The 15,821-nt window shown below is 49.4% G+C and overlaps 1 protein-coding gene across 1 annotated transcript in view; it reads right to left on the bottom strand.

The window, feature by feature from the left end:
• Window positions 1–658: 658 nt before the first annotated feature.
• The window catches only part of LOC117973351 (sodium- and chloride-dependent GABA transporter 2-like), a 35,966-nt gene continuing 20,803 nt past the window's right edge, over window positions 659–15,821 (bottom strand). The window contains exons 7-15 of the mRNA XM_059033381.1: window positions 9,450–9,584; window positions 8,942–9,045; window positions 8,191–8,315; window positions 6,026–6,138; window positions 5,314–5,451; window positions 4,338–4,440; window positions 3,557–3,657; window positions 3,292–3,462; window positions 659–1,236 (exon numbers count right to left, since the gene is read on the bottom strand). Of these exons, the coding sequence (XP_058889364.1) occupies window positions 1,078–1,236; window positions 3,292–3,462; window positions 3,557–3,657; window positions 4,338–4,440; window positions 5,314–5,451; window positions 6,026–6,138; window positions 8,191–8,315; window positions 8,942–9,045; window positions 9,450–9,584 (1,149 nt within the window). The 3' untranslated portion in view covers window positions 659–1,077. The remainder of the gene's footprint in view (window positions 1,237–3,291; window positions 3,463–3,556; window positions 3,658–4,337; window positions 4,441–5,313; window positions 5,452–6,025; window positions 6,139–8,190; window positions 8,316–8,941; window positions 9,046–9,449; window positions 9,585–15,821) is intronic.

Here is a 15,821-nt window from a genome sequence, read left to right as displayed (position 1 = left end):
CACCTCCATTTAGAAGCACTAACTAAACATAACTAAATATCAGACAGCTAACCCTTTACTGATTTACACAATACTTTACACACAGTACAAGTATTACATAGTTCTTTTTAAAACGTTTCCAGGTCAGAGCATGCAGGCTTCATGCAGGCTTCATGCAGGCCTCTCACCCAAAGGCAGACAGACAAACATTTTAGACCTGCTTTATACCTTCTCAATTGGGAGCAGGTGTGCCTCATCATTGGCTCAAGAGCCGGTCAGCCCCCACGGTATTCTGGGGTTTGATTGGTTATTTTAGGACTACGTTTAAAACTACATTTTCCTTTTCCTCCCCCTCTCTCACACTGTGCAGGACTTTCATTTTACCTTTAGACAACTACAATGAAATCTTACAATATAAGTTAAAGTGCATCTACTATATTTATATTGGCTAGCCGACAATTGTACAGCACAATGACGGCAAGGTAAATGATCTGTGAATTTGAACAGCTCAGTATGTGTACGGTTAGTCAGGTTACTGTGTAGTGTGCGTCTTAACATTTCACTTTCCCCCAGTTCCTTTGCACAGAAAGCAGTAAATAAATAGCCAGTCAACATTGCAGATGTCTAAAGTATAAACGATATGACTTGCAAAAAAAGAAGCTTGCACAAGATGTTCTGTGATCTGCTGTTTATTTTTTCAACATTAAGCCCAAAAGAAATATAGGACCCTATTTTGAAGCATCGAGTGTCAAGGCAAATGCAGCTTCTCTAAAAGAATGAACAGATTTAACAGTGCAAAGCGAGCAAGGAAGTTTTCAGATAACAGCCACATTTCTAGCTATTTGTCTACTGTTATAATGTTGTCTTCCTCTTTGAAATATATCTTTGCAATAGAGAACATAAATACACAAACTTCTAAAATTGCAATGTTACCTCTTTTTACAAACTGGGTGCTACATTGATATCACATCACATTTAATTTTAATCTCTGCTTCAGTCACCTGAATCAATTTGAAACATTATCAGAAAATGCAGCACAAACTGTCCCTCCTCAGTCACAGACACGTTGTTCAGACCCCCTCTCCCCGCTGCACAGTCTTACAGGACCCCGGTCTCTGTGCTGAAGTCCTTCAGTCCATTCTTCCTGTGCTGTACGCTGGAGGCAGTGAGAAGCTCAGAGTTGAAAGGGCAGCTGCATGCTTTCCGTTTGTTGCCAAGGGGCAAGTCGCTGGCAGGGAGGCACAGCAGACGAAGACGCTGGGGGGGGGGGCACAAACAGCAGAGACCATTCAGATCAATGCAGACGCTTCTGTAACAATCCGTATACAATGTGTGTGTATATATATATATATATATATATATATATATATATATATATATATATATATATATATATATATATATATACAGACGTGCTCAAATTTGTTGGTACCCTTACAGCTCATTGAAATAATGCTTCATTCCTCCTGAAAAGTGATGAAATTAAAAGCCATTTTATCATGTATACTTGCATGCCTTTGGTATGTCATAGAATAAAGCAAAGAAGCTGTGAAAAGAGATGAATTATTGCTTATTCTACAAAGATATTCTAAAATGGCCTGGACACATTTGTTGGTACCCCTTAGAAAAGATAATAAATAATTGGATTATAGTGATATTTCAAACTAATTAGTTTATTTAAATTAGTATCACACATGTCTCCAATCTTGTAATCAGTCATTCAGCCTATTTAAATGGAGAAAAGTAGTCACTGTGCTGTTTGGTATCATTGTGTGCACCACACTGAACATGGACCAGAGAAAGCAAAGGAGAGAGTTGTCTGAGGAGATCAGAAAGAAAATAATAGACAAGCATGGTAAAGGTAAAGGCTGCAAGACCATCTCCAAGCAGCTTGATGTTCCTGTGACAACAGTTGCAAATATTATTAAGAAGTTTAAGGTCCATGGAACTGTAGCCAACCTCCCTGGGCGTGGCCGCAAGAGGAAAATCGACCCCAGATTGAACAGAAGGATAGTGCGAATGGTAGAAAAAGAACCAAGGATAACTGCCAAAGAGATACAAGCTGAACTCCAAGGTGAAGGTACGTCAGTTTCTGATCGCACCATCCGTCGCTTTTTGAGCGAAAGTGGGCTCCATGGAAGAAGACCCAGGAGGACTCCACTTTTGAAAGAAAAACATAAAATAGCCAGACTGGAATTTGCTAAAATGCATATTGACAAGCCACAATCCTCCTGGGAGAATGTCCTTTGGACAGATGAGTCAAAACTGGAGCTTTTTGGCAAGTCACATCAGCTCTATGTTCACAGACGAAAAAATTTAGCTTTCAAAGAAAAGAACACCATACCTACAGTGAAACATGGAGGAGGCTCGGTTATGTTTTGGGGCTGCTTTGCTGCGCCTGGCACAGGGTGCCTTGAATCTGTGCAGGGCACAATGAAATCTCAAGACTATCAAGGCATTCTGGAGCGAAACGTACTGCCTAGTGTCAGAAAGCTCTGTCTCAGTCGCAGGTCATGGGTCCTCCAACAGGATAATAACCCAAAACACACAGCTAAAAGCACCCAAGAATGGATAAGAACAAAACATTGGACTATTCTGAAGTGGCCTTCTATGAGTCCTGATCTGAATCCTATCGAACATCTATGGAAAGAGCTGAAACTTGCAGTCTGGAGAAGGCACCCATCAAACCTGAGACAGCTGGAGCAGTTTGCTCCGGAAGAGTGGGCCAAACTACCTGTTAACAGGTGCAGAAGTCTCATTGAGAGCTACAGAAAACGTTTGATTGCAGTGATTGCCTCTAAAGGTTGTGCAACAAAATATTAGGTTAGTGGTCCCATCATTTTTGTCCATGCCATTTTCATTTGTTTTCTTATTTACAATATTATGTTGAATAAAAAATCAAAAGCAAAGTCTGATTTCTATTAAATATGGAATAAACAATGGTGGATGCCAATTACTTTTGTCAGTTTCAAGTTATTTCAGAGAAAATTGTGCATTCTTCATTTTTTGTGGAGGGGTACCAACAAATTTGAGCACGTCTGTATATATACATATATATATATAAATAAATTGCTATCTGACTTAAAGATAAAAAATGGGACCCCTTACACTGCACAGAGCATGACTAGTAACTATCAAAATGGTCCGATTGTGAATTCATGAATTTGTGATTTATCAAATATTGGGAACTAACAAGGGAGCACTGTATATGGTAAACCTTTCTAAACATTCTAAGAACATCAGGTAGACAAAGGTTTCTGCTGGTGTACCGACCGATAAAGGCACAGACACGCGAGATGTGATTTTACCTACCTCGCGTATGGTCCCCTTGGTCCGGATGAGTTTGAAGACGATCCACAGAGGAACCAAGACCATGGAGGAGAGAGCGAGGAACCAGCCGAGGATGTATCCCCAGGCTGGGTACTCGTATGTCCTGTTGTACTTGAGTGGGGTGTACTTGACCAGGGAGAAGATGAAGGTCCCCTAGTGGAGAGAGAGTGCGTTACACAAAATATCATAGTTGTATTTATATGATAAGAAATAACAGAATGGGAAGTGTATACACTGGGACACTTACCGTGCAGATGACTGGAGTGAAGAAGAGCCAGCAGTATTTAATCAAAGGCCAAGGCCGGTAGCCAATCATGTCTTCTATGCAGTCATAAAACCGGTCAGCACCTAAAGAATTAAACACAAGAGGTAAGAAGCTGGATGAGAATGCTAACACAGTTCCCCTGCTCCAGTGGCTCCCGCAGTCTGCCAGCTCTGTCACACTGTTCTGAAGGGACAGTAAACTCCTTACAGTGAAGAGTCAGTGCAGTTCCATGGGGGTGCCGATACAATACCACAATATCACATGATCTCTGAAGAACCAGGAAGCAACACCAATAAACAAAAACACTGCTTAACACCACAGGCCTGCAAGAAAGAAAGATGGCAGTCTGACAATAGAGAAAAATACTCTTATCAGTATTAGAGCAACAGCCTTCGGAAACCAATGAATATCACATTCATTTATTTTATTATTTTATTATTATTACGATAGTCCGTGATTTCAAGCTGGTCAGGAGTTGCGGGCTGCTGTTCATCACCCACCACGTTCCACGTGTCTGTTGTTATTTTTACATGTATTTATGTTTTTATTTATTTTGTTTGATAATCCACTAATGGTGAAAATAGAATGTCTTTAAAAGATGGACATACAAAACAAAGTATTCTGCAATTTAGCATTTACTGTTTTCAGATAAGCATTTAAATATGTAGGAACAACACAATTTATTTATGTTTTTATACTATGAAATGCCATGAAATAAGCACATTTTTCCCATGAAAACAATACAGCCCTATTCATCACTCACCGTAGACCCAGGCCACACAAACACACTGGACAATGGCGAGGAACAGGAGGCAGATCCCGCTGCAGGCGTAGTAATCAAACAGCTGGAAAAGATACAGGCCACCCTGCAGAACAAGAGAGAGCGATGGGAACGGTATGCAAGGTGAGCTGGAACACGCCTGTCTGTGTCGGGTCACAACGACTGCAGCACAGCTTGTCTGGAAGCATTAAGGGGAGCTTCTGCATAGCCTCAGATCTCTAGCATCAGAAACACATGGTGATGGGATGGTGTTTGTTTAGCAAGCACAATTAACCACAGAAATCACTGAGTCATCCCCTCACAGCATTAAGTGGTGATTCACCAAGTATCCAGCACGTTTTATTTGACTGCATCGTCCCGTGTGACGGAAACAAATGACTTGTTAATAAGAACTAAATGTGATTGGTGCTTCTCTGGTTCAGCAGAAGCAGGGTTGCCAATCTTGCAATTTAGTTTTTAGTGACAATAAAATACATTATAAAATGAGCGATTTCTATGTACTTACATTTATTTAAGTCTTATTTTTCATTGCCATACATGGACACATTTGCAGACTGGATCATTTGCTTCGTTAGCTGAAGCTGATGCAGTTTCTAACAGCAGTCTTGATAGTCAGAATTCGATCCAGAATCTCTATAGACAGTTGATTTCTTACCTCTGTTTTTACAAGGTTCAGTTGAGAAAAAAATAGTTCTAATTCTTCAGTACTGTGTGGCAAAGCCAACGTATTCATGGGAAACTTGGGAAGTGTAGGAAAACGTGGCTTCCGGCTATGTGTAGACAATAGCGCAATTTTGTGCCAGTCTTCATGACACCAGATCCCATCTAACATAGTCAAGTCAGTCACTTGGTACTGCATAAAATCCATAAATACAGACGGTTGGTCACCATCAGCTGTATGCACCAACATAGAGAAGAGTTAGCCGCACACCAACAGCTTTCTAATAGTAGCGCTCACCTCTGTGACCATGAGGAGCCCGACGAAGAAGCAGGAGACGCAGATGAACAGCAGGAGGAGTTTCCGACGAGAGCCCTGCTGGAAGAACGCAGGCCGCATGTCCGAGATAGCTGTGGTGAGGCTCTCGAGACCCACAAACTGTACCAGGAGAGAGAGAGAGAGAGAGAGAGAGAGAGAGAGCGAGAGAGAGAGAGAGAGAGAGAGAGAGAGAGAGAGAGTGGACGGGACCAGATTCTTAATGGATTGTAACACAAACTTCAGGACTGCGATATTGCACCACAAGCCCTTACCTTTCACACACTTCACAGCACATACAGGTACAATAGAGTGGTAAGAAAGACAAAGGGAGATGGCAGCAGGCTGTTCCAAAGTATTAATATGAGGTTGATAGCTAATCTATGTGGCTGTGAAGCAACAAGAGCAGCCTGGACAATGTGGAGGCTACGCAAGAAAGCCACGTTTATCTGTGTGTTTAAAAAAAAATGGTGCTAATGAAAATCTAGTAGAGTTTCTCAAATGAGGGTAGCCCTTCTAAAAGCTTACCACAGTAAAAGCATAGCAAAATGTAATAACACATTTACAGAGTTATGGTAAAGCATGGTAAATGCATTGTATAACCATGGGGAAGAGAGTGATCAGTGACTCACTTTACCTGCTGTAATGATGGCCAGGCTGGCTTGATGTTAACCTAGTCCAGCATATATGAACTCACCTGGCTGTCCATCCCCAGCAAGATGACCATGAGGAAGAAACAGCAGGCCCACAGCTGGGGGAATAGCATCATGGCCACAGCGCGCGGGTATGCGATGAATGCCAGTCCAGGACCTGCGCAAGGAGACAATACAAATTAATCACATTGTGATGAGCTGTGGAATAAGGCAAGGCCTGACCAGGCTCATACATGGAACTCCCTAGTCACTCCCCAGTACTATGTCTTCATGCACAAGTAAAATGCATCCTTTGTAATTGATTTTTTTTATTCTGGATTTTTACAAATGATTTGCAGCCAAATTTAATCGGGTTCAGAAATCTGCTAGTGTGCACTTGAATCCTATTAAATTCCAGCTTGGTTTGATATGCAATATATATTGCCAATACAGGAAATCGAGTCCTTAAATAGGGAGAATCTGATTACATTGTGTATTTAAAATGGCATACCAGTAGAGTTGGAGCTGGAAGGTTACAATTTCAAATCCGAGATCATCTGTGCAAGGGTGCAGTAGTGGAATCGTTACGTGTGGTGTCAGCAGTGGGATTGATAACACAGCCCTGGACTGAGGGTGCAGTAGTGGAATCGTGTGGTGTCAGGGTGGGATTGATAACACAGCCCTGGACTGAGGGTGCAGTAGTGAAATCGTTACGTGTGGTGTCAGCAGTGGGATTGATAACACAGCCCTGGACTGAGGGTGCAGTAGTGGAATCGTTACGTGTGGTGTCAGCAGTGGGATTGATAACACAGCCCTGGACTGAGGGTGCAGTAGTGGAATCGTGTGGTGTCAGGGTGGGATTGATAACACAGCCCTGGACTGAGGGTGCAGTAGTGAAATCGTTACGTGTGGTGTCAGCAGTGGGATTGATAACACAGCCCTGGACTGAGGGTGCAGTAGTGGAGTCGTTACGTGTGGTGTCAGCGGTGGGATGATAACACAGCCCTGGACTGAGGGTGCAGTAGTGGAATCGTTATGTGTGGTGTCAGCGGTGGGATTGATAACACAGCCCTGGACTGAGGGTGCAGTAGTGGAATCGTTATGTGTGGTGTCAGGGTGGGATTGATAACACAGCCCTGGACTGAGGGTGCAGTAGTGGAATCGTTACGTGTGGTGTCAGCGGTGGGATTGATAACACAGCCCTGGACTGAGGGTGCAGTAGTGGAGTCGTGATGTGTGGTGTCAGGGTGGGATTGATAACACAGCCCTGGACTGAGGGTGCAGTAGTGGAATAGTTATGTGTGGTGTCAGGGTGGGATTGATAACACAGCCCTGGACTGAGGGTGCAGTAGTGGAGTCGTTACATGTGGTGTCAGCGGTGGGATTGATAACACAGCCCTGGACTGAGGGTGCAGTAGTGGAATCGTGTGGTGTCAGGGTGGGATTGATAACACAGCCCTGGACTGAGGGTGCAGTAGTGGAATCGTGACGTGTGGTGTCAGCGGTGGGATTGATAACACAGCCCTGGACTGAGGGTGCAGTAGTGGAATCGTTATGTGTGGTGTCAGGGTGGGATTGATAACACAGCCCTGGACTGAGGGTGCAGTAGTGGAATCGTTATGTGTGGTGTCAGCGGTGGGATTGATAACACAGCCCTGGACTGAGGGTGCAGTAGTGGAGTCGTTACGTGTGGTGTCAGGGTGGGATTGATAACACAGCCCTGGACTGAGGGTGCAGTAGTGGAGTCGTTACATGTGGTGTCAGCGGTGGGATTGATAACACAGCCCTGGACTGAGGGTGCAGTAGTGGAATCGTTATGTGTGGTGTCAGGGTGGGATTGATAACACAGCCCTGGACTGAGGGTGCAGTAGTGGAGTCGTTACGTGTGGTGTCAGCGGTGGGATTGATAACACAGCCCTGGACTGAGGGTGCAGTAGTGGAATCGTTATGTGTGGTGTCAGCGGTGGGATTGATAACACAGCCCTGGACTGGGGGTGCAGGATGAGTAAAATATTGTAAAGTTCTCTTGTTAATTGACGGGTGTGGGGTTCTGTAATAAGATGGGGAAGTTCATGTAATCTGAAGTTACTACGTTCATTACTCATGTTGTATCTTTGAGTATACAGCTTTTTAATGCCACAGGTTCCGAGGAACTCAAGAATCGAGAAACATGATGACAACTGCATATGAAGAAACACCAAGCTTCTCAGCACTCCTCATCCCCCCCTACCAGACTCTGCGACCTCCGAGATGGGCACTCCCTGCTCGTACGCCATGAAGCCCAGCACTGAGAAGATGGCGAACCCGGCCACAAAGCTTGTTCCGCTGTTCAGCAGGCACAGGTACACGGAGTCCCTGAAATCACAAGGACAGTATCATTAGAAACGCATTCTCCTCATTAGGACAATGGTACTCAGTGTTTTGGCCATGGACACAGATGTTACAGGAAAGACTTCCCGTCTCATCATAAATACAAAACCTTTTCTCTAAAATACATCCAAAATATAAAAATTACATTCTAATTCTCAAATGGCATAAAAGGAGAGGTTAAGATAATACGGTAGTCGACTAGCTGCTTCAGTTCTTGTACAGCTACGTTAGTATTGCAGATTTACGTCGGCTGGCACCTCGGGCACAGCGCTCTGTTGTCCGGGGCACGTCTATAGGCACAGCAAATTTAAATCAGCACAGCACATTTGTGCTCGCATCCGTGGAAAAATGTGTTTGGCCTTGGCCTCTTGACACTAGACTACACTGTCTCATTGTGAATGTACTCAGCTGCACCAGCACAGCTCTCCAGGGTGTTTCTATGAAGCTGTGGGAGATGTGTGACTTGCAATGCCAGGATTCTAACTTGGATCCTGTTTGCAGAAGTTCAGAAGGGAGCAAAAATCCAGGCAATGGGCCAATGGGAAAGCAGTTCATCCCCATGCCAAGACCGCGCCTCTCTAGTTTGCCCATAACAGGGCAGAGGCACTTACTTGTAGCAGTCGTTGTTATACTTGTTGTAGCTGCCAAGAGTGGTCAGGCATCCCAGGCAGATTGCATAAGAGAAGAAAATCTGTGTGCCTGCATCCATCCACACCTAATAAGATAGAAATATAGAAACATCTATCAAATGCCCCAAACCCACTTTATTCTGACCCTGATAAAATCGATTTAACCTTCTGCCACATTCCACATTCATTATCTCTGCTGCAGGTAGTAGGACCCCAAGTGAAACATTAAACTCCATGTATTGCACATCTCACTTTTTATAATCATGAAATTAAAATCTAGAAAACTAAATGCTCTATATAAGAATGATGAGGAACTTGATTTTGCCATGAGTTAATATTATTATCACTGAGCTGAGTTTGCAGATGTGGTTACAGAGCTTTTAACCCATCTCACTTAGAGGGGTCACAATCTGTAGTGATAAGTGCATCACACAACACCCCTGCGCTGCCTCTTTGGTTCAGTATCATTTTGAAAGCTGTCTTGAGGTACCTGTGGATCGGCGAGCCGCGCTGGGTCTGGGTAGAGGTAGAAGATGATCCCATCCATGGCTCCAGGCAGAGTGAGTCCACGGATCAGCAGGACGACCAGCATCAGGTAGGGGAACGTGGCCGTGAAGTACACCACCTGGGGGTGGTGTGGGGGTGGGAGGGGAGTTTGTCAAGCAGAAGTATTTAGATCTGCCGATGTTAGGGTCATTAAAGTAAACACCCAAGGTCTAGTGAAACGGAAAACCAATGCAGACTTTATTTCTAGGGCCAATGAATAAGGTACACTATCCACACTTATGGCAGGCTCCTAGCAGCTCTCTGGGAGGAGGGTTAAAGGTGCACACCCCCTATTTAGGAAAGAGCGACTGCAGAACCAAGGCTGCAAGACAAGCATCCCAGCGTAACTCAAGGTGGATATGGTAATGGGTGGTACAGGTCTGTGCTGACTTCCAGGTAATGCTAGAAAATGGTAATAGTGCATTGAGACATGTCAATTACTTTCATACTTGCACTGAGATCAAAAGTGCATGTAAATATAGTTCCCTTTCAAGTCGAAAATAACCATCAAGGTATGGGATATTGCCGTCAGGCAGTAGCGATTGGCTGAGCTTTTATAGCAAAGCTGCCGATAGGCCTCTGCGCGAGCTGCCACGTAAGCCCGCCCCCTTGGGAGCTTACTATACGCAGCACGCAGAGACTCACTTCCTCTTTTGTCTTCAGCATTGGTAGCGGTAGGTATTAGAGCCCGTAGCTGATTGTACTCGATAAGCTTAAGCTTGAGAAGCTGGTTATTGCCCCTTCTCTGAGTTGATTTCAGTTACACTCTTCGGAGTCGTTATTATTTGTTAAGGATTATATAAATTGTGTATATATTTTTATATATTTTTATATATTTCCTTCACGCTTTGCTTTGCATCGCGTTGTCTCGTGGTCTCCGTCTTTCCTGTGTTAATAATTATTTTTGATTATTAGTGTTGTGTTTTGGGTTTTGTAATTAAAATTGTATATATTCTGTGTGTATTATATATTTTGTGAAGGACGCACGTTGCGTTGGCCTTGGCCGCGCGCGTGTCTGCAGCCCCGGTCTTGCCTTGGCTAGACCGCGTGTGTGGAGCCTGCACTGCTGTCTCCCACATACTGCCTGCGGTGTGTTAAAAAAAAAAAAAAAAACACGCATGGTAGTTGTACTGTGCCCACATATATTTGTGCCCCAGTCACATAATCACTACCATTAGTGCTGCTGCAGCGTTCAAAAAAAAAAAAAAAATCCCATTCATTACACAGAGGAAGACGACCACTAAGCCCAATCCCCAGCACCAACAGGTAAGTAGTGCACAGCATCCAGGACACTGTACCAGCACTTAGCGTCTCCGCTCTGCGGGTCAGCTGACGCTTAGGCGTCTGTGCTAGCGTTCTACGCTCGGTACTCACGCTCCGGCGTGCTGCGCTTAGGCGCTTGGTGTCGGCGCTTTGCCGCTTGGTGCAGCGCTTCGGCGCTTTGTGCAGCGCATCAGCGCTTGGTGCTAGCGCGTCTGCGCTTGGGGACTTCGGCGCATCGACGCCTCGACGCTTGGTGCATGCACCTCGACGCTCGACGCTTCGGCGCTCGACGCTCGGCGCGTCGACACCTTGACGCTCGGCGCGTCGACGCCTTGACGCTCGGTGCACGCACCTCGACGCTTGGCGCTTCGACGCCTTGACGCTCGGTGCACGCACCTCGACGCTCGGCGCTTCGACGCCTTGACGCTTGGTGCATGCACCTCGAGGCTCGGTGCACGCACCTCGACGCTCGACGCTCGGTGCACGCACCTCGACGCTCGGCGCTTCGACGCCTTGACGCTCGGTGCACGCACCTCGACGCTCGACGCTTCGGCGCTCGACGCTCGGCGCGTCGACGCCTCGACGCTCGGTGCACGCACCTCGACGCTCGACGTTTCGGCGCTTGACGCTGGGTGCACGCACCTCGACGCTCGACGCTCGGCGCTTCGACGCCTTGACGCTCGGTGCACGCACCTCGACGCTCGACGCTTCGGCGCTCGACGCATCGACGCCTTGACGCTCGGTGCACGCACCTCGATGCTCGGCGCTTCGGCGCTCGACGCTCGGCGCATCAACGCCTTGACGCTCGGTGCACGCACCTCGACGCTCGACGCTTCGGCGCTCGACGCTTGGCGCATCGACGCCTTGACGTTCGGTGCACGCACCTCGACGCTCGGTGCTTCGACGCCTTGACGCTTGGTGCACGCACCTCGAGGCTCGGTGCACGCACCTCGACGCTCGACGCTCGGTGCACGCACCTCGACACTCGGCGCTTCGACGCCTTGATGCTCGGTGCACGCACCTCGACGCTCGACGCTTCGGCGCTCGACGCTCGGCGCATCGACGCCTTAACGATCAGTGGTGCAGCGCTTCGGCGCTTTGTGCAGCGCATCAGCGCTTGGTGCTAGTGCGTCTGCGCTTGGGGACTTCGGCGCATCGACGCCTCGATGCTCGGTGCACGCACCTCGATGCTCGACGTTTCGGCGCTCGACGCTGGGTGCACGCACCTCGACGCTCGACGCTCGGCGCTTCGACGCCTTGACACTCGGTGCACGCACCTCGACGCTCGACGCTTCGACGCCTTGACGCTCGGTGCACGCACCTCGACGCTCGACGCTTCGGCGCTCGACGCTTGGTGCACGTACCTTCACGTTCAACGCTTTGCCGTTCGACGTTCAGGGTCAGAGTGGCAACCATGTCCGGGTTCCACCGTTGCGTCACCTGCCAGGCAAAATTGCCAGCGAGCGATCCCCATGAGGACTGTGTGGCGTGTCTGGGGCCAGAGCACGCCGCATCCGCATTGGCGGATAGGGCTTTTTGCCATCTTTGTGCTGGTTTCCAGACACGCACCCTCCGCCAAAGGGCGAAGAAAGCAGTGGGTGGGCACTCTCCTTCCTCTGGATCGTCCCACACCATTTCTGCCCCGCCGTCGTCTACGGCGACGCCGCCAGGGCAGCTGCAGCTCTTCAGGAGCCCGTCCTCCCAGCTAACGGCTGGTCAGAGGTCCCCCACCAGACGCGCTCGGGAACGCAGCCCCTCCCCTCATAGGGTACGCCCCCGTCGGGAGTCTAGGTCGCACTCCAGATCGCCTCGACGGAGAGCACGCTCTCGTTCCCCTCGTCGGGACAGGCGATACAGAGACAGGTTGGGGGTGGCGGAGCTAACCTCCAAAATGTCTCAATTTATGGAGGTTATGATGGGGCAGCAGTCCATCTTCATGTCCCTAGCAAATGTGGTGCCTCCAGTCCCAGAACAACCGACTGGGCCCATTGCTAGTCAGCCAGTGGCCCCTCCACAACCTGCACCGGTCGTTGCTCTTCCAGTGCAGTCTCAAGGGGAGTGGGATATCGATGCACTGTCTAGAGACGCATCTGACATCCTAGAGGGGGACAGTACAGAGGCTGAGGTAGCCTCCCAGCACTCTGAGGAAGACACCGAGCTCCACGTGCTAGATACCAATGACCCAACGTGGTCTGTGGTGGACAGAGCAACCCGCCACTTGGACGTCGAGTGGCCTATGGCGGAACTACCTCGGCGCTCCTTGTTTGAGTCGCCTTCAGCCCAGTCCCATCAGTCCAGGATGCTTCCGGCATTCCCAGACTTTATTAAGGAGTTGCAGTCCACCTGGGGGGCTCCGGCCTCTGCCCCGGCGACTTCTCGCAAGGCCTCGGCCTTTAACATGCAGGGGGCAAATGAGGCTGGGTTGGCGTCCTTCCCACCTGTGGACGCTGCGTTCGCCGCGTTGGTGAAGACGCCAACATTATCGGGGCTGACGAAAGATCCTGCATGCCCCAATAAGCAGTGCAGGACCACTGAGGTACACCTCAAAAAGGGGTACGCTGCGGCCACAGAGGCGGTCAAGCTCTCTAATGTGGCCAGCTTGCTGACGGTCTACCAAGCGGCACTAATTAAAGACCTACCTGAGTGCCCTTCGGCGGCCCTCAGAAGCGAGTTGGGGACCGTCAGTCAACTGCTGGTGAAGCTGGCTCAGCTCAACGCGCGGGCTCAGGGCAGGAGCATCGCGTCTCTGGTGGTGGCCAGAAGGCAGCTCTGGCTCTCGCAGGCGACAGTGGAGGAACCTGATAAGGCCCCGTTGCTGGATGCCCCAATTACACCGGGACACACATTTGGTCCAGTGGTGGAGGAGATGCTGCAACGCTCCGCCAAGGTGCGGGAGGCGTCGCAGCAAATGGCGAAAATGTGGCCAAAACCGCCGTTCCAGCCGAAGCGGCCTCAGGAACATCAGTGGCGCAGGACACCACCGCAGCACCAGCCACGGCCAGGGGGTACTAAGACCTCTCCCTCAAGCACAGCAGCGCGCGGTCAACCTCCTTTTTCAAGACCGCAGTGCGGAGGGTGGCGCCCTAGAGGTGGTGCCAGGCCACGCCCTCGGGGCTCTGGCCAGGCCCCTCGCAAACGAGCCCAGCCTAAACAGCCCTGAGAACACCAGACAGCTGTTAACCCGCCCCTACACTGTCTCCCAGCTCCAGTTCTGGCAACAATGCACCAACGACATCTGGGTGCACAAAACTATATCCACCGGGTACACCCTTCAGTTCCAGTTAAAACCTCCCCCCTTCCGGGGAGTGGTTGTAACTGCAGTGAAGGACTCAGTTCAGTCCTCAGCTCTGAATGTGGAAATACAGGCATTGCTCAGCAAGCGTGCCATTCAACAAGTAGACCCTGCTCTGATCGACCAGGGGTTCTATTCCAAATACTTCCTGGTGCCCAAGAAGGACGGCGGGCTCCGTCCTATTTTAGATCTGCGAGTACTGAACAAATACCTGCAGGTGTTATCATTCAGGATGCTTACGCACAGGCACATCATCCAGTCAGTCCGACACGGCGACTGGTTCACCACCGTGGACCTGACAGATGCGTACTTTCACGTTCCCATCTGCCCGGGTCACAGGAAGTATCTGCGTTTCGCATTTCAGAGCAGGGTGTACGAGTTTTGTGTCCTTCCATTCGGCCTGTCACTAGCTCCTCGAACCTTTTCAAAATGTATGGATGCCATTCTAGCTCCCTTGCGGGCTCAAGGTGTCCGACTGCTGAATTATCTGGACGACTGGCTCGTCTGCTCGCAGTCGAAGGAGCAGGTGGCACAGCACACAGTGATGGTTACAGACCATCTTCAGCGGCTAGGTCTGAAGATCAATTCAGAAAAGAGCCGCCTAGTGCCGAGCCAACAGACCGAATTCTTGGGTCTGCATCTGGACTCAGTGTCCATGGAAGCGACCCTGTCGACACAAAGAGTTGCCTCAATAGAGCGGTGTCTTTCCCTATTCAGGTTGAGACAAACAGTCAGCATGGAGCTGTGTCAGCGCATGCTGGGGTTGATGGCTGCCGCCTCACAAGCCCTTCCTTTGGGCTTACTACACCAGAGACCTCTGCAGGCCTGGTTCAATGCCTTTGCGTTGCATCCGCGGAGAGACAAACACCGCAGGCTAAGGGTATCCCGAGCCTGCTGGGAAGCGCTACGCTGGTGGAAAGTTCCGTCAAACCTCCGCCAAGGCGTACGCTTGGGTCCCATTTTCAGAAGGCAGGTCATCACGACCGACGCTTCCAACCACGGTTGGGGAGCAGTCTGGAACGGGACAGGGACCCATGGAGTGTGGTCAGGACCCTGGAGGTCAGCCCACATCAATGCTCTGGAGCTCAGAGCGGTGGACCTCGCCCTCCGGCACTTCTTGCCAGTGTTTCTAGGCAAGCATGTGTTAGTGCGGTCAGACAACACCACAGTTGTGGCGTACATCAACCGCCAGGGCGGCTTGCGGTCCCCCGGTCTTCACCGGATGGTAGCACGGATGTTGCTATGGGCACAACCGCGTTTAACCTCTCTGCGTGCGGTTCACCTACCGGGCAGAGTCAATTACGCAGCAGATCTCCTATCCAGGGGAGGCCCGCATGCAGGCGAATGGCGTCTCCACCCTCAAGTGGTAGAGCGCATCTGGGAATGGTTCGGCACAGCCCAGGTAGATCTCTTTGCTTCGCAAGAGACCACGCACTGCCCCCTATGGTTCTCAGTGAAGGATCTCGACAGCCCCCTAGGAGTCGATGCACTGGCTCACGAATGGCCGCCAGGGCTCCTATATGCGTTTCCACCGATTCCGATGCTCCCCGCCTTCTTAGAGAAGGTCAGGGTAGAGCAAGCGACAGTGATTCTAATCGCTCCTCGGTGGCCTCGGAGGATATGGTTCCCGAGTCTGGTGCAGTTGTTGCACGGTCGCCCGAGGGAGCTCCCTCTCCGAGCGGACCTGTTTTCCCAAGCCCAAGGAGGGCTATGGCACCCAAACCCCAAACTCATGCAGTTATGGGCTTGGCCCCTGAACGG

The sequence above is a fragment of the Acipenser ruthenus genome, chromosome 11 (genome assembly GCF_902713425.1).
Source record: "Acipenser ruthenus chromosome 11, fAciRut3.2 maternal haplotype, whole genome shotgun sequence".
In the NCBI taxonomy this organism is placed as follows: Eukaryota; Metazoa; Chordata; class Actinopteri; order Acipenseriformes; family Acipenseridae; genus Acipenser; species Acipenser ruthenus.
This window is presented reverse-complemented; position numbering and strand designations above follow the sequence as displayed.